At 44.1% G+C, this 22522-nt stretch overlaps 1 protein-coding gene and 1 pseudogene across 1 annotated transcript; one reads left to right on the top strand and one right to left on the bottom strand.

Moving 5' to 3' along the window:
* The window catches only part of LOC134574699 (trypsin-like), a 47168-nt pseudogene extending 32177 nt beyond the window's left edge, over positions 1-14991 (bottom strand).
* Positions 14992-15604: 613 nt separating this feature from the next.
* LOC134575330 (trypsin-like) lies at positions 15605-22522 on the top strand. Its single transcript, XM_063434608.1, has 5 exons — positions 15605-15667; positions 16966-17122; positions 21196-21449; positions 22072-22208; positions 22338-22522. The coding sequence occupies exons 1-5, from the start codon at positions 15628-15630 to the stop codon at positions 22485-22487; spliced, it is 738 nt and encodes a 245-aa protein (XP_063290678.1). The 5' UTR covers positions 15605-15627; the 3' UTR covers positions 22488-22522.

Genomic DNA, 22522 nt, shown 5'->3' with positions numbered 1-22522 from the left:
TTCCCTACTTATCCATAGTGACATTTCAAATTATACAATAGATGCTTGATAGATATAATATATGGAAAACAAAATGAATAGCTAAAAAAAAAAAATCTGATCTTGTGTTAATGGATTTTGCTGTTGCTTCCTTGTTAAAGGGACACGCCAGGCACCCAGACCACTTCTGCTCATTTGAGTGGTCTGGGTGCCAACTCCCACTACTCTTAACCCTGCAAGTGTAATTATCGCAGTTTTTTTTAAACTGCAATAATTACCTTGCAGGGTTAAGTCCTCCCCTAGTGGCTGTCTATTAGACAGCCACTAGAGGGAACTTGCTGGTCCCTAGCACAGGTTTTCTGTGCTAGAGCGTCGCTGGCCGTCCTCACGCTGTGTGAGGACCTCCAGCGTCGCTCTATTCCCCATAGGGAAGCATTGAAATTAATTTTCAATGCTTTCCTATGGGGTGCGCTAATGCGCATGCACGGCATTGCTGCACATGCGCATTAGGTCTCCTCGGCCGGCGGGCGAGATCAGTCTCGCCCACCGGCTGACGTAAGCAGAAGGAGGAGCGGCGGGGGAGGAGGAAGCAGCGACGTGGGACATGTCGCTGCCTCTGGTAAGTGACTGAAGGGGTTTTCACCCCTTCAGCAACTGGGGATTGGGGGGTGGGAGGGAGAGGGACCCTCCAGTGCCAGGAAAACGGATCGTTTTCCTGGCACTGGAGTTTCCCTTTAAGTTTATGCCACCCTATTGGTGAATGACCAGAAATGATAAGATCTTAAAGGAACAGTACCATGAATATAGTTATGATGGATTATAGAAAGTGGCACAGCTCAAAATCCACATTTGAGAACAGGATTCTCTCAAGTCTGTGATAGCACAAGGGCTTAACCGTCTGACCGCTTATTTTCTGTCTCAAATTTGGTTAAAAAAAGTATTTTCTTTTCCTTTGTCAGCAGGACTAGCATGGACAGGAAAATTGAGGGAAAGCAATGCAAAGAAAAATAAATAATTGTGGGCCCGTGGAAATCGTGGGATGAGTTAAATTATACCAGTAGTTGCTGCTAGCGGAAATGCGGGATAACCGGTCAGAAGAAGGAAGTCTAAGGCAAGGTATCCGAACAAAGGTGAGGGAATAAGCAGAGTCAGATGGTTCAAAGATAAGGGCAGGTGGAAAACAAGTGGGTCAGAAGTAAATAAGTAAATAAAACAGAAAGGTAGGAGACACTGCAAACAAATAATAATAATATATAATAATATGGTTTTGAGACAGGCAACAAAACAACCTAATACTGGCTGATGGGTGTGTTCTGGGATGCTGCAATACATGACTAGGTCTCTCCTGCAGACGGGACTACAGAGGGTCAATAAATTAGACCATCGGACCCAGCGCCATCTTGGCTGTATTATCATTTGTACATTTGTACACTGTGCTAGCAGAATTACTAGAAAATGTATAGACTTTAATTTAAAGCTCATTAAAAAACATGGGAAGAAAACAAAAAGGAGAGCATTTTCTACTAAAATTCCTGGACAGAAAAAGAGAATAACCCAGCAAAAAATTGGAAATACACAGAAGAGACTAAATTGCCCAGAAATACTGATAAACTTCAGAATTGTATCAGAGGTGCCTCACTGCAGTTAAGCAAACAGGATAAAGTATCACATCAGAGTAGTGGCAATATAATAGCAAACTGTCCTGTGAACATTAAAGGAACACTATAGGGTCAGAAACATAAACGTGTATAGCTTACTCTATAGTGTTAAAACACAATTTAGTTTGCTTGGCACCACTTAAAAGGTAAGAAAATGTATCTTATTTCCTGCGCTTTGCGGGTCTGCCCTGCCCCAGATCCACCTCCTTGGCTGACATCATCAGAATTGATGCTCTCAATCAATCCAATGCTTTCCCATATGAAAAGCATAGGATTGACTGAGATCATCAAAAAGGTGGGCCACATGCCAGCTTGACCAATCAGCATCTTCTCATGTCCTCACACTGTGCAGCACTGACACAGGAAGCATCTCTAGAGGCCATTGTCCTCAGTGGCCTCAGTGGTCATCTGAGGTGATCCTAGGGAGCAATGTAAACACTGTAATTTCTCTGAAAAGGCAGTGTTTACAGCAAAAAGGCTGCAGGGACTGATTTTTGAGATAAAGTTGAGATATAGTTGTTCTTGTGACTATAGTGTCCCTTTAAGTAAGTCCTTGAAGGTTAACTGTAATATCAATGTAAGATAACTTAATTACAAGGACAGACCTAATAAATAGGGCTAATATAAATGTTTAGCTAGTGCCTACAAGGCACCTAAAGTTAAAAAGAGAATCTAACGTCATACTAAGCTGCGCCCTCGAGGACACCTAAACTGCGGGTAACAAACTAACTGACTGCAAGGTGAAACATCTGAAAACAAGTAACAGGCTTACATTCCTGCCAAAACTCTACCTTGCCAGAATGTATGTTTTACTTCATTTGAAGAAGTTATTTAGGCGAAACGTGTTATGGATCTTTACTGTTTGGATTTTTAAAATGAAAGTGATTCTTGGTCACTATAATAAGTCTTTTGTACCAATTATCCTTTTTAATCCCAATTTTTATTTTCTTATATACAACCTGGCATCTATATATTTAATCTTCTACTCCAAAGAATCAGAGGTGGGGAACATACCACCAACGTTATTCTCATAAAGCAGTGAGCCTGCTCTATCTTTGTGAGTACATTTTTTTTAACTTTATTTATTATTCCTATGTATTTTATTAAGAGCTCTATTGTTACCTTTTTATTTTCTTCTCCTTGAGTTCTGACTCCCTATTACACCGAAGACACTAATATCATATCCTATAAGTGGGGATTGTGCCACTGTACAAGAGATATATGCTAGAGCTGGCCACGCTCTAACAAATGTGATTTTATTATCACCATTTTTTATCCTGTTTATTATATGTACATTTTACACTATTGGCCTTTTTTACCCTTTTTATCTCCGTATGTTATACACTTGAGAAAATTGGAGCCACACTGTATCCTCTGAACTTAAAGCGGCACTGTCATGCCGAACTTACCTTTCCTCAATCTCTTCCTCTTCTCCCCCTCTCTCGGGATCTGTTATTCTTTTCTTCCTGTCTTCTTTAGTTTTCTTTAAAATCATAAGACAAAGTAGGGACTCTGTCTTATGGAGGATTCCTCCGCTTGACCAGCTCTGACCAGCGGAGGAGCAAAGTGTGCTTCATTTCCGCTGGTCAGAGCAATTTTCCCATGATCCCTAGCTTTCCTCCCAGTTCCCACAATGCTTCCTGTCAGTATTGCCGAACGTCCTGTCACTTAGACAGAACGCCGGCAAAACTGCCGAATTGCATCCTAACAGAATGAGCACCGTTTCTCCATTGGTGTTAGGATGCAATTCGGTACTTTGTTCGGATCGGAATTTCATTCAAATGAATGAAACTCCGATCCTATTCATTGCTGTGGCTGCATCTTGCAGCCGCTTAGTAGATAACTCCCTAATTCCCACGGTATCAGGGAGCTATCTACTAAAAGGCTGAAAGACCTAAATTGGTCTTTCAGCCAAATTTACTAACACTAAGTAAAAATGACATGGTATTAGTAAATAATATGCCCCTACTCGCTATACCGCGAGTAGGGGCATGTCTAGTAAGCAGTGAGCAGCCTGTGGCTGCTCACTGTAAAAAAAAAAAAAAAAAAAAAAAAAAATATTGCCCCCACCCCTAAACGACGGGTGGGGGCTGTAAAGTAAAATAAGGGAGGGAGACCTATTGTCCCCCCCCCCCGGCCCCCACCCCTGAGCGGTGGGTGGGGGCCATAAAGATAATGAGGGGGGGGGACCTACTGTCCTCCCCCCCGGCCCCCACCCCTGGGCGGCGGGTGGGGGCCATGATAGTAGTAGGGAGGGGGGGGACCTACTGTCCTCCCCCCCGGCCCCCACCCCTGGCCGGCGGGTGGGGGCCATAATGGTAATAAGAGGGGGGGGACCTACTGTCCTCCCCCCCCGGCCCCCACCCCTGGGCGGCGGTTGGGGGCCATGATAGTAGAAGGGGGGGGGGGAGGGACCTACTGTCCTCCCCCCCGGCCCCCACCCCTGGCCGGCGGGTGGGGGCCATAATGGTAATAAGAGGGGGGGGACCTACTGTCCTCCCCCCCCCACCGGCCCCCACCCCTGGGCGGCGGGTGGGGGCCATGATAGTAGTAGGGGGGGGGGGACCTACTGTCCTCCCCCCGGCCCCCACCCCTGGCCGGCGGGTGGGGGCCATAATAGTAGTAGGGGGGGGGACCTACTGTCCTCCCCCCCCGGCCCCCACCCCTGGCCGGCGGGTGGGGACCATAATGGTAATAAGAGGGGGGGGGGACCTACTGTCCTCCCCCCCCCGGCCCCCACCCCTGGGCGGCGGGTGGGGGCCATCATAGTAATAAGGAGGGGGGGCCTACTGCCCCCCCCGGCCCCCACCCCTGGGCGGCGGGTGGGGGCACTAAGTAAATTCCCCCCCCCCATCAAGGTGACTAGGGGTGCCCAAGCCCCTAGTCACCCACCCCCCACCCAAATAAAAAATGCCCCTACCTACCCCCCTCACCCTAAAAAATAGTGAGGGGGGAATAAAATTGCTAACCTGTAAAGTAAAATTAAACTTACCATTCGACATCTTCTTTTTTCTAAAATCTTCATTTTTCAGCCCCAAAAAAGGCCAAATAAAAAACCATCATAGCCGTCGAACTAAAAATAAAATAAAAAACCAGAGCGCAAAAAAAAAAAACCCGACGAAAAAGAAAAAACCCGAGCGCACATAAAAATAATCCATCTTCACCCATGGAGGGCTCCGCGCAGACTGAGCTCCGCAGGGCGGGGCAAGGCTTATAAAGCCTTGCCCCGCCCTGCAATTAGCCTAAGAACACTCTGATTGGTGGGTTTAAGCCAATCAGAGTGCTCTTTGTCATTTTACAAGTGTGGGAAAGTTCTTTGGAATTTTCCCACGCTTGTAAAATGACACAGAGCACTGTGATTGGATGGCTTGAAATCCATCCAATCACAGTGCTCTGTGTCATTTTACAAGCGTGGGAAAGTTCTTTGGAATTTTCCCACGCTTGTAAAATGACACAGAGCACTGTGATTGGATGGATTTCAAGCCATCCAATCACAGTGCTCTGTGTCATTTTACAAGCGTGGGAAAGTTCTTTGGAAAAAATTTCTACACCACACTTTAAGAAGATTATTTCTACATGTGAGATATTCTACCATTGTTTATTTAGACACCTGTGTGGTGCAGCCTTCCCCTTTTTTATCGTTCTACATTTGATATTTTTGAAAGGGTTTGGAGGAAATCCCTTTTTTAGGGTTGCTGCCCTTTTTAGGTTTTTGTGTTTATTTTGCGCTGACTTATTTGTGTGTTTTTATCAGTATTACATTCCTGAGCTGGCATGTGTGTCCAACAGAAGAGTAATATTACAATATAGTGCAATCTGGAGATAGTCCTACCTAAATCAACAGTATAACAATTGCATAGCCAGGGCAAAGGAATGAGCCAAGTCCACATTTGTGTTTTGCTGGTCACGTGGCTCTTTCCACTTGGTGGTTTTTGTTGTTGTTTCGTTTGAGTGATCTATTTTAACTCCAACACTTTTAATTTACTATTAAAAGCTAAGTTTAATAAGTATTTTTATTTATCTCACTACCAGTATTTCTGGATCATTTAGTCTCTTCTACGGTGTATTTCTTTAAACATATGGTCACTCCAGCTCTTATCAATTAAATACTCAACATTAGACCTGTGTGACAGGTGGTCCTCTTGTTTTCTGTAATCAACCTTCTTATTTTAAACAGTTGCTTAAGCTTCAAGATGGAAAAAGTTCATATCCTTCAAGTCTTCTTAATTCACAATGATTGGATAAGAAAAATAAACTTGAAAGATGCATATCTTTCAGTACCTCTTCACCTAGCCAACCAACATTGCCTTAAATTTATATTGTTGAACAAAAAATTATAATTCACCTGTTTGTCATTTTATCCTAACTTCTTTTCCATGCTTTACCAAGTTGCTAACTCGCAGCAGAGAGGTCAGATTAATCATTTACTTGGTTGACATACTTAAAATCTGTAAACAATAATGTTATGAGAGAGAGATTGTTTTTCATAAGGGTGTAATGACTTTCCCTGCGTCTTCCCTGATAAAAAGTATAGAATAAACAAAAATGATGTCCAGCATTTCTTATAGTAAAAAGATGATATCTCTTTATTGGCAATCTAACTGATTTGCAAATAGTGATGTACCAAACTGTTCTCCGGCGAATAGTTCCCGGCAAACATAGCGTGTTCGCGTTCGCCACGGCGGGCGAACACAGACGCGGTTCGATCCACCCCCTATTCGTCATCATTGAGTAAACTTTGACCCTGTGCCTCACGGTCAGCAGACACATTCCAGCAAATTAGCAGCAGACCCTCCCTTCCAGACCCTCCCACCTCCTGCACAGCATCCAATTTAGATTCATTCTGAAGCTGCATTCTTAGATAGAGGAGGGAAAGTGTAGCTGCTGCTCATTTGATAGGGTCATTGATAGCTAGGCTAGGGTATTCAGTGTCCACTACAGTCCTGAAGGACTCATCTGATCTCTGCTGTAAGGACAGCACCCCAAAAAGCCCTTTTTAGGGCTAGAACATCAGTCTACTTTTTTTTTTCTGTGTAATGTAATTGCAGTTGCCTGCCAGCTTCTGTGTCAGGCTCACAGTGGATACTGTGCCCACTTGCCCAGTGCCACCACTCCTATCTGGTGTCACAATAGCTTAAGCTTGCATTTAAAACCAATTTTTTTTTCACTCTAATAGATTGAATAGCAGTTAGTTGTCTGCAAGCGTCTGGGTGTCAGGCCTTCAGCGTGTACTCTGCCAACCTCTGCCAGTGTACTTTGCCACTCATATCTGGTGTCTCTATAGCGTGCCTTTAAAAAGAAAAAAAGTTTTTCACTGTAAGCTAATAGCAGTCAGTGTCCTTAAAGCGGGTGTCAGGCCTCCAGCGTGTGCTCTGCCAACCTCTGCAAGTGTACTTTGCCACTCATATCTGGTGTCTCTATAGCGTGCCTTTAAAAAGAAAAAAAGGTTTTCACTGTAAGCCAATAGCAGTCAGTGTCCTTAAAGCGGGTGTCAGGCCTTCAGCGTGTGCTCTGCCAACCTCTACAAGTGCACTTTGCCACTCATATCTGGTGTCACTATAGCGTGCCTTTAAAAAGAAAAACAGTTTTTCACTGTAAGCTAATAGCAGTCGGTGTCCTTAAAGCGGGTGTCAGGCCTTCAGCGTGTGCTCTGCCAACCTCTGCAAGTGTACTTTGCCACTCATATCTGGTGTCTCTATAGCGTGGCTTTACAAAGAAAAACAGTTTTTCACTGTAAGCTAATAGCAGTCGGTGTCCTTAAAGCGGGTGTCAGGCCTTCAGCGTGTGCTCTGCCAACCTCTGCAAGTGTACTTTGCCACTCATATCTGGTGTCTCTATAGCATGCCTTTAAAAAGAAAATACGTTTTTCACTTTAAGCTAATAGCAGTCAGTGTCCTTAAAGCGGGTGTCAGGCCTTAAGCGTGTGCTCTGCCAACCTCTGCAAGTGTACTTTGCCACTCATATCTGGTGTCTCTATAGCGTGCCTTTAAAAAGCAAAAAAGGTTTTCGCTGTAAGCCAATAGCAGTCAGTGTCCTTAAAGCGGGTGTCAGGCCTTCAGCGTGTGCTCTGCCAACCTCTGAAAGTGTACTTTGCCACTCATATCTGGTGTCTCTATAGCGTGCCTTTAAAAAGAAAAAAAAGGTTTTCACTGTAAGCTAATAGCAGTCGGTGTCCTTAAAGCGGGTGTCAGGCCTCCAGCGTGTGCTCTGCCAACCTCTGCAAGTGTACTTTGCCACTCATATCTGGTGTCTCTATAGCGTGCCTTTAAAAAGAAAAAAAGGTTTTCACTGTAAGCCAATAGCAGTCAGTGTCCTTAAAGCGGGTGTCAGGCCTTCAGCGTGTGCTCTGCCAACCTCTACAAGTGCACTTTGCCACTCATATCTGGTGTCACTATAGCGTGCCTTTAAAAAGAAAAACAGTTTTTCACTGTAAGCTAATAGCAGTCGGTGTCCTTAAAGCGGGTGTCAGGCCTTCAGCGTGTGCTCTGCCAACCTCTGCAAGTGTACTTTGCCACTCATATCTGGTGTCTCTATAGCGTGGCTTTACAAAGAAAAACAGTTTTTCACTGTAAGCTAATAGCAGTCGGTGTCCTTAAAGCGGGTGTCAGGCCTTCAGCGTGTGCTCTGCCAACCTCTGCAAGTGTACTTTGCCACTCATATCTGGTGTCTCTATAGCATGCCTTTAAAAAGAAAATACGTTTTTCACTTTAAGCTAATAGCAGTCAGTGTCCTTAAAGCGGGTGTCAGGCCTTAAGCGTGTGCTCTGCCAACCTCTGCAAGTGTACTTTGCCACTCATATCTGGTGTCTCTATAGCGTGCCTTTAAAAAGCAAAAAAGGTTTTCACTGTAATCTAATAGCAGTCAGTGTCCTAAAAGCGGGTGTCAAGCCTTCAGCGTGTGCTCTGCCAACCTCTGCAAGTGTACTATGCCACTCATATCTGGTGTCTCTATAGCGTGCCTTTAAAAAGAAAAAAAGTTTTCACTGTAAGCTAATAGCAGTCAGTGTCCTTAAAGCGGGTGTCAGGCCTTCAGCGTGTGCTCTGCCAACCTCTGCCAGTGTACTTTGCCACTCATATCTGGTGTCTCTATAGCGTGCCTTTACAAAGAAAAAAAGTTTTTCACTGTAAGCTAATAGCAGTTAGTTGTCTGCAAGCGTCTGGGTGTCAGGCCTTCAGCGTGTGCTCTGCCAACCTCTGCAAGTGTACTTTGCCACTCATATCTGGTGTCTCTATAGCGTGCCTTTAAAAAGAAAAAAAGGTTTTCACTGTAAGCTAATAGCAGTCAGTGTCCTTAAAGCGGGTGTCAGGCCTTCAGCGTGTGCTATGCCAACCTCTGCAAGTGCACTTTGCCACTCATATCTGGTGTCTCTATAGCGTGGCTTTACAAAGAAAAACAGTTTTTCACTGTAAGCTAATAGCAGTCGGTGTCCTTAAAGCGGGTGTCAGGCCTTCAGCGTGTGCTCTGCCAACCTCTGCAAGTGTACTTTGCCACTCATATCTGGTGTCTCTATAGCATGCCTTTAAAAAGAAAATACGTTTTTCACTTTAAGCTAATAGCAGTCAGTGTCCTTAAAGCGGGTGTCAGGCCTTAAGCGTGTGCTCTGCCAACCTCTGCAAGTGTACTTTGCCACTCATATCTGGTGTCTCTATAGCGTGCCTTTAAAAAGCAAAAAAGGTTTTCGCTGTAAGCCAATAGCAGTCAGTGTCCTTAAAGCGGGTGTCAGGCCTTCAGCGTGTGCTCTGCCAACCTCTGAAAGTGTACTTTGCCACTCATATCTGGTGTCTCTATAGCGTGCCTTTAAAAAGAAAAAAAAGGTTTTCACTGTAATCTAATAGCAGTCAGTGTCCTAAAAGCGGGTGTCAAGCCTTCAGCGTGTGCTCTGCCAACCTCTGCAAGTGTACTATGCCACTCATATCTGGTGTCTCTATAGCGTGCCTTTAAAAAGAAAAAAAGGTTTTCACTGTAAGCTAATAGCAGTTAGTTGTCTGCAAGCGTCTGGGTGTCAGGCCTCCAGCGTGTGCTCTGCCAACCTCTGCAAGTGTACTTTGCCACTCATATCTGGTGTCTCTATAGCGTGCCTTTAAAAAGAAAAAAAGGTTTTCACTGTAAGCTAATAGCAGTCAGTGTCCTTAAAGCGGGTGTCAGGCCTTCAGCGTGTGCTATGCCAACCTCTGCAAGTGCACTTTGCCACTCATATCTGGTGTCTCTATAGCGTGCCTTTAAAAAGAAAATACATTTTTCACTTTAAGCTAATAGCAGTCAGTGTCCTTAAAGCGGGTGTCAGGCCTTCAGAGTGTACTCTGCCAACCTCTGCAAGTGAACATTGCCACTCATATCTGGTGTCACAATAGCGTTGATGTAAAAACAAAAACATTTTTTTCACTGTTATAGATTGAATAGCAGTTAGTTGTCTTCAAGCGGGTGTGTCAGACCTACAGCGTGTACTCTGCCAACCTCTGTCACTGCCCAGTGCCACTCATATCTGGTCGCACAGTAGCTTGCACGCATAGTACCACTAATCCAAAAAAAAATGACAGGCAGAGGCAGGCCACCCCGCAGGGGCCATCGTGGTTGTGGTGCTGTGATTCCCTTTTGCCCTAGAATAATGCCCCGTTTTCAGAGGCCATGTACCCTGAACTTGAAAAGTTCTGAGGACATAGTTGACTGGCTAACACAGGACACCCAATCTTCTACAGCTTCCGCTCAGAACCTTGACGCACCATCCTCCTCCAGCTTAGCTTCGGGCACCTCTCAAGATACCATTCACCCGCCTGCCGCCACCACCAACACTAGCACCACAGCCGCTTCACTTGGTATGTCAGAGGAGTTATTTACACATCCGTTTGAAGAAATGAGTGATGCGCAACCATTATTGCCAGAGGATGTAGATTACAGGGATATATCTCAGGCAGGTAGCATTACACACATGGACGTATGGTGTGATGATGATGATGTTGTACCCGCTGCTGATTCCTTTGCTGAGTTGTCAGATACAAGTGAAGCGGTTGATGATGATGACGATGCGTCCATGGATGTCACGTGGGTGCCCGCTCGGCAAGAATAAGAACAGGGCGAACGTTCAGATGGGGAGACAGAGAGGAGGAGGAGGAGACGAGTTGGAAGCAGGGGGAGGTCGTCGCAAGGAGCTAGTGGCACAGTCAGACAGCATGCATCGGCACCCGGGGTCAGCCCGACAGCACGCCATGCTGTGTCTACCACCAGAATGCCGTCATTGCAGAGCTCAGCAGTGTGGCATTTTTTTTGTGTGTCTGCCTCTGACAACAGCGATGCCATTTGCAACCTGTGCCAAAAGAAACTGAGTCGTGGGAAGTCCAACACCCACCTAGGTACAACTGCTTTGCGTAGGCACATGATCGCACATCACAAACGCCTATGGGATCAACACATGAGTACAAGCAGCACACAAACTCAAAGCCGCCATCCTCCTCCTGGTCCAGCATCTTCAGCCACGTCAACCACTGCTGTCCTCCTTGCCCCCTCTAAACCATCTGCCACTCCGTCTCTCGCCTTGAGCAGTTCCCGCTCATCTGCCCACAGTCAGGTGTCTGTCAAGGACATGTTTGAGCGTAAGAAGCCAATGTCAGAAAGTCACCCCCTTGCCCAGCGTCTGACAACTGGCTTGTCTGAACTATTAGCCCGCCAGCTTTTACCATAGAAGCTGGTGGAATCTGAGGTGTTCAAAAAATTTGTAGCTATTGTGACACCGCAGTGGAAGGTACCCGGCTGAAATTTCTTTTCACAAAAGGCAATCCCCAACCTGTACTCGATTGTGCAAAAGGAAGTAATGGCATGTCTGGCACACAGTGTTGGGGCAAGGGTCCATCTGACCACTGATACCTGGTCTGCAAAGCATGGTCAGGGCAGGTATATCACCTACACTGCGCATTGGGTAAGCCTGCTGATGGCTGCCAAGCATGGAATGCGTGGCTCTGCAGAGGAGTTGGTGACACCGCCACGACTTGCAGGAAGGCCTGCTGCCACCTCCTCTACTCCTCCTACTCCATCCTCTCCCATAACCTCCTCAGCTGAGTCCTCTTCTGCTGCTGCGTCTTGCTCCACATCAACGGCACACCCCCAGCTCCCCAGGTACTATTAATAATCCCGGATACGGCAGTGTCACGCCGTCTTGGATTTGACTTGCTTGAAAGCAGAGAGTCACACCGGACAAGCACTCCTGTCCGCCCTGAACGCACAGGTGGAAAAGTGGCTGACTCCGCAGCAACTGGATATTGGCAAAGTGGTTTGTGACAACGGAACAAATTTGTTGGCGGCATTGAAGTTGGGCAAGTTGACACATGTGCCGTGCATGGCACATGTGTGTAATCTGATCGTACAACGCTTTGTGCATAAGTACACAGGCTTACCTGACGTCCTGAAGCAGGCCAGGAAGGTGTGTGGCCATTTCAGGCATTCCAACACGGCCATGGCGCACTTTGCCGATATCCAGCGGCGAAACAACATGCCAGTGAGGCACTTGATTTGCGACAGCCCGACACGTTGGAATTCAACACTGCTAATGTTCGACCGCCTGCTCCAACAAGAAAAAGCCATTAATGAATATTTGTGTGACCAGGGTGCTAGGACAGCCTCTGGGGAGCTGGGAATTTTTTTGCCACGTTACTGGACGCTCATGCGCAATGACTGTAGTCTCATGCGTCCTTTTGAGGAGGAGACAAACCTAGTCAGTCGCACCGAAGGCACCATCAGCGACATCATACCATTTGTTTTCTTCCTGGAGCGTGCCCTGCGAAGAGTGCTGGATCAGGCCGTAGATGAGCGTGAAGAGGAAGAGTTGTGGTCACCATCACCACCAGAAACAGCCTTATCAGCATCGCTTGCTGGACCTGCGGCAATGCTGGAAGAGGATTGTGAGGAAGAGGAGTCAGAGGAGGAATGTGGCTTTGAGGAGGAGGAGGAAGACCAACCACAACAGACATCCCAGGGTGCTCGTTATCACCTATCTGGTACCCGTGGTGTTGTACGTGGCTGGGGGGAAGAACATACCTTCATTGAGATCACTGAGGAGGAGGAACGGGAAATGAGTAGCTCGGCATCCAACCTTGTGCAAATGGGGTCTTTCATGCTGTCGTGCCTGTTGAGGGACCCTCATATAAAAAGGCTGAAGGAGAACGACCTGTACTGGGTGTCCACGCTACTAGACCCCCGGTATAAGCAGAAAGTGGCGGAAATGCTACCGAATTACAACAAGTCGGAAAGGATGCAGCATTTGCAAAATAAATTAAAAAGTATGCTTTACACAGCGTATAAGGGTGATGTCACAGCACAACGGGAATCTAACAGGGGAAGAGGTGAAAGTCATCCTCCTCCTCCCAAGACCATGCCGGCAAGGAGAGGATGCTTTAAAGACGTGTTGTTGATGGAGGACATGCAGAGCTTTTTAAGTCCTACGCATCGCCACAGCCCTTCGGGATCCACCCTCAGAGAACGACTCGACCGACAGGTAGCAGACTACCTCGCCTTAACTGCAGATATCGACACTCTGATTAGCGATGAACCCCTTGACTACTGGGTGTGCAGGCTTGACCTGTGGCCTGAGCTATCCCAATTTGCGATAGAACTTCTGGCCTTCCCCGCTTCAAGTGTCCTGTCAGAAAGGACCTTCAGTGCAGCAGGAGGTATTGTCACTGAGAAGAGAAGTCGCCTAGGTCAAAAAAGTCTAGATTACCTCCCCTTTATTATGATGAATGAGGGATGGATCCCGAAGGGACTGACAGTGGGCGATACATGCGACTAAAAAAGGCCTGATGAGATGAGCTGCCTTGGGCTAAAAATGGTACACACGCTGCTGTATTTTAGCTCTGAATGCCGGTTGACTTGCGTGACTTATCCGCCACCAACTAGGGTTCAAGCCGCAATGTTTTAGGGCACTTTCTGCCTGGGAAACAAACATCAATTTTTATGGCCGCTGATGAGCTTCACTGGCGAAACGTGCACGTCAGGGGCTCTGGACACATACTGACACATTATTGATGTCGGCACCTAACTCTCTGCTTATCAATTGCTAAATTACCGACATCAAGTTCTTTCATGTCCAGCATCTCAGGAGTGCATATTGGAGACTCTTAACACTAATTTAAGTGCTCTGTACACACTTTATTTCTCTTTCTTTTTCCTTTATTATGTTTATGGGGGGAGATTGATAAGACCAGGCATTTTATTAAGGGGTGCCCTCGAAGGCACAAGACTCAGGAATCTTTATTCTATATGCCTTCCTCTGTCACTGTCTGTATATTTTCTACTACCTAGGCAACCTGTTCAAAACTGTTTGCAAACCCTCTATACTTTGACCTACTATTTAGATGCAGCTAGCACTTAGGCAACTTGTGTGACTTTTAACTGGTTATCTGCTGCCTGTCAGCAGTCCTTCACAGGTGAGCTACTACTTTGTGCTCCACTGTGGTAAAGCATAAGATAACTCAGTGCAGGCAGCCGTTGTTACACTAGAATATACTGCTAGGTATTTTGGAGAAAAAACGGAGCCAGGTCAGCAACCCCTTATTTTACACTTTACTGCTTGACAGCAACCTTAATTTATTATAAATACGCTGCTATGATCAAGGCAGCTTTTGTGATATTTAACTGGCTAATCGCCGTCTGTCAGAAATCTGTCTTAGCTGAACCATCATCTTGGATCTTTCAGAGGTTAAGCACCATAGAACATTATCAATTGTTGTATGTGGAGTTAACCCATGTCGTTAGTTGTACTATCATGTAGGGATTTACTTATCCATAAATCTTTTAACTATTGACAGCACTGGTTTAGCAGTTGTCTTATCTCCCCCCTCTTGTTACAGCTATTAGTGATATTTAATAAAGTATCACTTCTATTACTTGGGAATACACTGATGTTATATTATAGCAAAACAGTATTGCTTCAGCATTAGTGTTATGTATACACGTTTACAGCTTGTATAAGTAGTAGTTTTACTCGCTGTATAGTCTCCACCCACTCCTGTTGTTCATATGATTTTTCTTTAACATATTTTTATTTTAGATTTATTCATTAAAAGTTACTTTTTAAGCCTATAATCTTCTCAGTAAATCATACACAGGTAGAATGGCATTTTTTTCTTTTTTTGTTTATTCTCTATGATATTCACTATTTAGGGGTTACCCCCCTTTTTGTGCCCTCTACCTTGTGATATCTAAATTTTGGCCCTAGGTTATTTCTTTTCATTTTTTTCGTACTACATTTTAATCTGTTTGATGTAGTATGGCATTCAAGTCCTGTATGCAGGAGTCGATGCCGGTGATGCATTGTATCATCCATGGCTGTGTCACATGCCAGTCTGGTGGACACCTCCTTTGCCATGCTGCCTCTGACCTCACTCTTACACTCATTGACTGTGATTTAATTGGGGATTTGCCACCAGCTTTCAGACAAAATATCTACATTTCATATTATTCACAGTACACTTACATATTGATGACTAATACTGCACACACTGTCTCTGACCCAAAAGTTATATGAAATCATAATTACTTATATTTTCATCAGTGAGGATGTGTTTGCAACTTTTTATCATCAATTATTTCCTTGGAAATGTTCCTTACTGCTGTGAATGATTTTTCTCAAATTTTCTACTCTTAAGGTTAAAAAGTGGCTAAAGTATCATAAATAGCGAGTTGAAATTCCCTTTCATTGGACTTTATATTCCTGGAAAATAACAGTTTTGTATATAAACCTGTCTAAATTCAGAACTTATTAGTTAAGCCCGAAATGGATCAACATAATACATCCACCAGCACGAATATACTTGCAAATTCCAACTCCAGAAATAAACATAGCACAAGGTTATTGATAATACGATTTTATTTTTATAACTATCCACACTAACCAACAATGCATAATAAGTTAATTATTAAAAGATGGTGTTTTTGCTGTGATTACTTAATGTATAAATATGATCAAATTTCTCCCCAAACATGCCCCAGGTACTTCGTCACCATGAAGCTTCTCTTGGTCTGTGTGCTCCTTGGAGCTGTCGGTGAGTACTGTCCTTACTGAGGAAAAAAACTTAATTGTTTTCTAACTCATATGGTTGTATATTTGTTGTAAGCTCTTACTATTAAAGATTTACTCCAACCACCGTGACAACTTGGGCAGACTATATGGGCCGAATGGTTCTTATCTGCCGTCACATTCTATGTTTCTATGTTTCTATGTAACTTACACAGTTACATAGTCACATAGTAACATAGGCTGAATAGAGACATGTGTCCATCAAGTTCAGTCTTCCACACATCTGTTTTTTTTGTTTTTTTGTTGTTGTTGCTGTTTATCTATTAAAAAGGCAAAAAACCCAGTTCCTTCTTGACCACATAATTGCAGTCAGGTTTATTCTTGGATCAAGAAGCTATTACTCTACAATTGAAAAATTATATCCTTGAATATTATGTTTTTGCAAGTATGCATCTAGTTGCAGTTAAAATATCTGTACAGACTCGGATAAAACCACTTCTTCAGGCAGAAATTTACACATACCTATTGTTCTTACTATAAAAAAACCCTTTCATTTGCCTTAGACTAAATCTCCTTTCTTCCAGTCTAAATGCGTGACCTTGTGTCCTGTGTATAGTGCTGTTTGTGAATAGGTTTCCAGACAATGGTTTTTATTGGCCTCAAATATATTTGTATAATGTTATCATGTCCCCTCTGAGGCGCCATTTTTTTTAAACTATAGAGGTTTAAATTTGTTAACTTTTCTTCATAGATAAAATGTTCAATTCCTTTTATTAATTTTAAAAACCCCTCTCTGCACGTTTTCAAGTGTCATAATATCCTTCTTTAGAGCTGGTGCCCAAAATTGCACAGCATATACAAGCTGTGGTCTTACCAGTGATTTATAAAGAGGCAAAATTATATTCTCATCCCGAGAATTAATGCCCCTTTCTATATATGACAATGTCTTACTGGCCTTAGCCACTGCTGATTGACATTGCACTTCTGCTTTTAAAAGTGGTCATGACGGTAGCAATCTGAATGTTCAGTGTTTCAACTTGAAACACTTCTCATACAGAGATATCTTATCTATTCAGATATCTTATATATTATCTAGCTGCACCCCTAGCAGACATGGCAGCTCATAACTTTGTTCTGAATGTGCCTAATTTTAATCCTGTACAAAAATTCACTTTGTGTATTGGTGACAGATGTAATCAGTTTCTTTAATTGAAAGCATCAATGTGAGTGATCCTGCAAGTAGAAGCTCACAAAGTGTCTCATTATAAGTATCCTCTCTCCCCAGTGACAGCACTCAATGTAATTTTATTCTTCTGCCCACAGCTGCATTTGAGGATGATGATGATAAGATTGTAGGAGGTTATACCTGCACCAAGAACTCCGTTCCATATATTGCTTCCCTTAACATTGGCTACCATTTCTGCGGAGGTTCCCTGATTAACAGCCTGTGGGTGGTGTCTGCTGCTCATTGCTATCAGTCGTAAGTAAAAAGGTGTTTTAACTTTTTTGGTAATTTTGGTAAGTTTGAGATTTGCATGTGAATATTTAATGTACACGTATGACACATATACTTTACTTACATACAGATTTAAATAAATGTTTTAACTCATTTGTCTTCATTTCTATGCAGATGGCACACAAATTTATCTGTCCTCCCCTGATTTATCACCACCCCTCTTGACTCACGTCTCTGACTGCTTCTCTGCTATTTCCAACTGGATGGCTGCTCATTCCCTTAAACTGAACCTGTCCAAAACAGAACTGCTGGTCTTCCCTCCCTCAAGTGTTGCTACTCCCTTGTCTGTTTCCCTCCAAGTCAATGGCACTACCATCCTTTCTACCTCGCAGGCTCGCTGCCTAGGTTTCTGTTTGACTCTTACCTGTCCTACACCCATCATGTCCAATCAATTGTCAAATCCTGTCGCTTCCATCTCAAAAAACAATGCGCATCTAATCCTATTTAACGCCTGATACAACAAAGGTGCTTATCCATGCCGCTTTCGTCTCTCGCCTTGACTACTGTAATGTGCTTCTTAGTGGTCTTATGTGTTCCCAACTTGCCCCGTTACAGTCTATAATAAATGCGGTGGCGAGGCTCATATTCCTGTCCGCCCACACATCCCATGCCTCATTTAGACAACCTGTCCTGTTCTTTTCTGGGGTTTTCTAGCTTTTTTTTTTTTTTTTTAGCTTGGTGTGACAGGTGAGCTTACATTTTCATGGCCATGTTTAGTGATAATGAAAAAGCCTCCAGATATTTAAATGTGCACCGGCATTTGGGATAGTGCACAATTAACTTTTTTTCTGTGGTATATACTGTATGTATTGGGGCATACAATACAATTGCTGTGTATTGTATTTGTTGCTACCACCCAGGAGTAATGGGAGTTTGAGCAAAGGGTTTAATTTTGTATGTAGGTATATTTACTGAATATTTGTTCGGTGGTCTCCAACTTACCCACAACCCAAGAAACTCTGAATGTAAAGGTGGTGGTGTTGGGTTTCTCCTCTCCCCTCACTGCTCTTTTAAACCTCTTCCCACCCCCCCTTCTCTCTCTTTCCCATCATTTGAAATACACTCAATTTGCCTTTTCAAACCCTTCTCTGCTAACATTGCTGTTATTTACCGTCCCCCTGGTTCCCCTCTTCTCTTCCTTGACCACTTTGCTGCCTGGCTACCCTATTTCCTCTCTTCTAACATTCCATCCCTAATTCTCAGGGACTTCAATATTCCTATAAACCCACCTTTGACCTCTGCAGCCACTAAACTACTTTCAATTACTTCCTCCCTCGGGCTATCGCAGTGGGCAAATTCTCCCACCCATGTAGCTGGCAATACCCTTGACCTAATCTTCACTTATGCATGTACAGTATCTAATATCTGCAACACTCCATATCCACTCTCTGATCACCACCTCTTATCATTTGCTCTCACATACCCCCTCACCCAAAAACCTCAGCCTAACCCCCCTCAACTCAGGAGGGACCTTAATTCTCTTGATCTCCAACAGTTGTCAGCTGACATTGATTCACAACTGCTGTCCATCCCTTCCCTCTCCTGTCCTTCACAGGCCATCTCCATATATAACTCTACTCTTACATATGCCTTGAACACTGCAGCGCCACTCCAAACAAGCACCTTGAGGAGGACCCGCCCCCAACCATGGCATACTAAATCAACGCGCTACCTGCAAAGATGTTCCCGTTGTGCTGAACGCTCCTGGAGGAAGTCTCGTACACAATCAGACTTTCTCCATTATAGATTCATATTGTGTTCATACAGTGCAGCCCTTGCCCTTGCCAAACAGTCCTATTTTTCCACTCTCATTAGTTCATGTTCCCGCAACCCCAGGCGTCTCTTTCACACCTTTAATTCTCTTCTTTGCCCTGCTGTGGCCACCCCCAAAACTAACCTTACTGCTGATAACTTTGCATGTTACTTCACTGACAAGATTGAACAGCTAAGGAAAGAATTCTCCCCTCCTTGCCTTTCTGTTTCTCAATCACACATAGATCATGCCTTTCCTACCCTTCAGACATTCTCCCCAGCTACTGTCCAAGAGGTGGCTGCTCTTCTTTGCTCCTCTCGCCCCACCACTTGCCCGCTCGATCCTGTCCCATCTCACCTTATTAGATCTCTCTCCACTTGTCTTGTGCCTTCTCTAACACACATCTTCAACTGCTCACTCTCTTCTGGCATCGTCCCTGCTGACCTTAAACATGCCACTGTAGTACCTATACTAAAAAAACCATCCCTCGACCCATCCACCCCCTCTAACTACCGTCCCATATCCCTGCTCCCTTTTTCCTCAAAGCTTCTGGAAAGACTTGTCTTTACCCGTGTGTCTCATTTCCTCAATTCCAACTCTCTCCTTGACCCCCTTCAATCTGGCTTCCGCCCTCTCCACTCTACAGAGACTGCCCTTATCAAAGTTACTAACGACCTAATCGCAGCTAAATCCAAAGGCCACTACTCCATACTAATTCTTCTTGACCTCTCAGCGGCCTTTGACACCGTTGATCATGCTCTCCTTCTTCAAACTCTTCAATCACTTGGTCTCTGTGACTCTGTCCTCTCATGGTTTTCCTCTTATCTCTCCCAACGCTCATTCAGTGTCTCCTTTTCTAATGATACCTCCTCCCCTTGCCCTGTCTCAGTTGGCGTTCCCCAAGGCTCCGTCCTTGGTCCCCTTCTATTTTCTCTTTATACTGCCTCTCTTGGCAAACTTATTACCTCTTTTGGATTTCACTACCACCTGTACGCTGATGACACCCAGCTATATCTCTCCTCCCCGGACCTCTCCCCTGCCGTCCTGCAACGTGTCACTGCTTGCCTTTCTTCCATCTCTGACTGGATGTCCTCCCGCTTTCTGAAACTCAATATCTCCAAAACTGAGCTCCTTGTCTTTCCTCCTCCTAATACTGATCCTCATCTTTCGCTCTCCCTCCAAGTTTGTGGTACCAACATTAGTCCATCCTTGCAAGCGCGCTGTCTTGGCGTCATACTTGACTCTGGTCTCACCTTTGAGCCTCACATCCAGCATGTTGCCAAATCCTGTAGATTCCATCTTAAAAACATAGCCCGCATCCGCCCCTTTCTTGCACCAGATACTACCAAGGAGCTTGTCCATGCTCTAGTAATTTCCCGCATGGATTATTGTAACCCTCTCCTGATTGGTCTTCCCAATAGCCGTACTGCACCCTTACAGTCCGTAATGAATGCTGCTGCTAGATTGATTTTCCTCTCTAGTCGTTTCTCTCACACCTCACCCCTCTGCCAGTCCTTACATTGGCTTCCTGTATGCTATAGGAGTCAATTCAAGGTACTAACTCACACCTATAAAGCACTGAACAACTCTAGCCCCTCTTATATCTCCTCACAGATCCATAGCTATGTCCCTTCTCGGTCTCTCCGTTCTGCCCGTGACCACCTGCTGTCTGTTGTCCGCACTCGTACGGCCAACTCGCGCTTGCAGGACTTCTCACGGGCGGCTCCCTTCCTGTGGAATAGCCTGCCTACCGCCATCAGACTCTCCCCTAGTCTTGCATCTTTTAAGAAGTGCCTTAAAACCCATCTCTTTAGGAAAGCTTATGGCCTCCAAGACTAACCCTTACCTCACATACCTGTCTCTTGCCCTCTCCTAAAGGGCAGCCCACCTTATTTGATTGTAAATTCCTGTCCTAATGTGTTTTACACCCCACCTCCTATAGAATGTAAGCTCGTTTGAGCAGGGTCCTCTTCAACCTATTGTTCCTGTAAGTTTATTTGTAATTGTCCTATTTATAGTTAAATACCCCTCTCATAATATTGTAAAGCGCTACGGAATCTGTTGGCGCTATATAAATGGCAATAATAATAATAATAATAATAATAATAAAATGGCTTTGAACAATTACTCAGAAAAGTTAAATCTGTGAAGTATTCTCACCAAGTTTTCACACTTAATAATTATTTTAGTTTGTGTTAATATTACTCACAATTTGTCACCAATGTGTAGACTTGTTCTTTATAATTTCTCAATTTCTCAATTATTCTCTGTTTCCTTTTTGCAGGAGTGTTCAGGTCAGACTGGGAGAGCACAACATCGCTACAAGTGAGGGCACTGAGCAGTTCATCAGCTCTTCCAGGGTCATCAGACATGGAAGCTACAACTCTAGAACCCTCGACAATGACATCATGCTGATCAAGCTGGCTTCTGCTGCCACTATTAACTCTTATGTGAAGACTGTGGCTCTACCCTCTGGCTGTGCGGCCGCTGGTACCAGCTGTCTGATCTCTGGCTGGGGAAACACACTTAGCAGTGGCAGTAAGTCAATTATTGGTTGGGAGAAAAAACACACTATGACATATTGAAAATGTATTGGTTAAGGGATGAGTTACGAATCTGACACATTTTAAATTAAAATGCCATTGATATGCTCTGCCGAGCATTTGTCGGGCAAACGATGAGAACATTCCAGAATTGCATAATTTTGATACAGGAACAAAAATCAATAGAGGCTCTCTTATGTCCTTGAGAATCATAAACGATCAAATATGGTAAAATATATTTTTTTCTTATGGTCAGCTCTCGATTTGTTGGGGCCATAGGATTTAAAGGCCACTTACAATTTTGAAGTTATGATAAATGCTGATACATTTAAGTTTGGTCTATAAAGCATTAATTATAATACAATGTACAGGCAGATGTAATATATCAAATAGTCACATAGATCCCCAGATTCCGAAACCGTTTGAAAAGCAGAGCTAGGTATGAAAGTGATGGACTATTGGACGATTATATAGATTATTTTGTTGAGATACTAGAATTGAAGAATCATGACAGTATTTCTTGTATTTTTTTTTAGTCCAATAATTTGCAGAAAAAAGTGATAATAAATAAGCTTTATAGCAATGCAACAAAATTGTAATGTTTTATTTTATTTCAGCCAATTACCCAAATCTCCTGCAGTGCCTGAGTGCCCCTATCCTGACCTCTTCCCAGTGCAGCAATGCTTATCCTGGGCAGATCACCAGTAACATGATCTGCGTTGGTTTCCTTGAAGGTGGCAAAGATTCCTGCCAGGTAATTTCATCTGGCCATGTCTATTTCATTTAAGAATCCCATTTAATTGGGGAAGGAAATTAACCAATGTATGCAAATACACTATGAGTTTCTTCTAAGTATCTAACAGTCTTTCTCTTCTCTCCTCAGGGTGACTCTGGTGGCCCCGTGGTCTGCAACAATCAGCTTCAGGGTGTGGTCTCCTGGGGTACTGGATGTGCTCTGAGGAATTACCCTGGAGTCTACACCAAGGTCTGCAACTACAATTCCTGGATCCAGAATACCATTGCTTCAAACTAAATCTTTTTAAATAAAGACTCTATGCAAGACTTTAA

This window comes from Pelobates fuscus, chromosome 10 (genome assembly GCF_036172605.1).
Source record: "Pelobates fuscus isolate aPelFus1 chromosome 10, aPelFus1.pri, whole genome shotgun sequence".
Taxonomy (NCBI): domain Eukaryota; kingdom Metazoa; phylum Chordata; class Amphibia; order Anura; family Pelobatidae; genus Pelobates; species Pelobates fuscus.
Note: the sequence above shows the minus strand (reverse complement) of the source record. Positions and strands in the feature narration are given on the sequence as shown.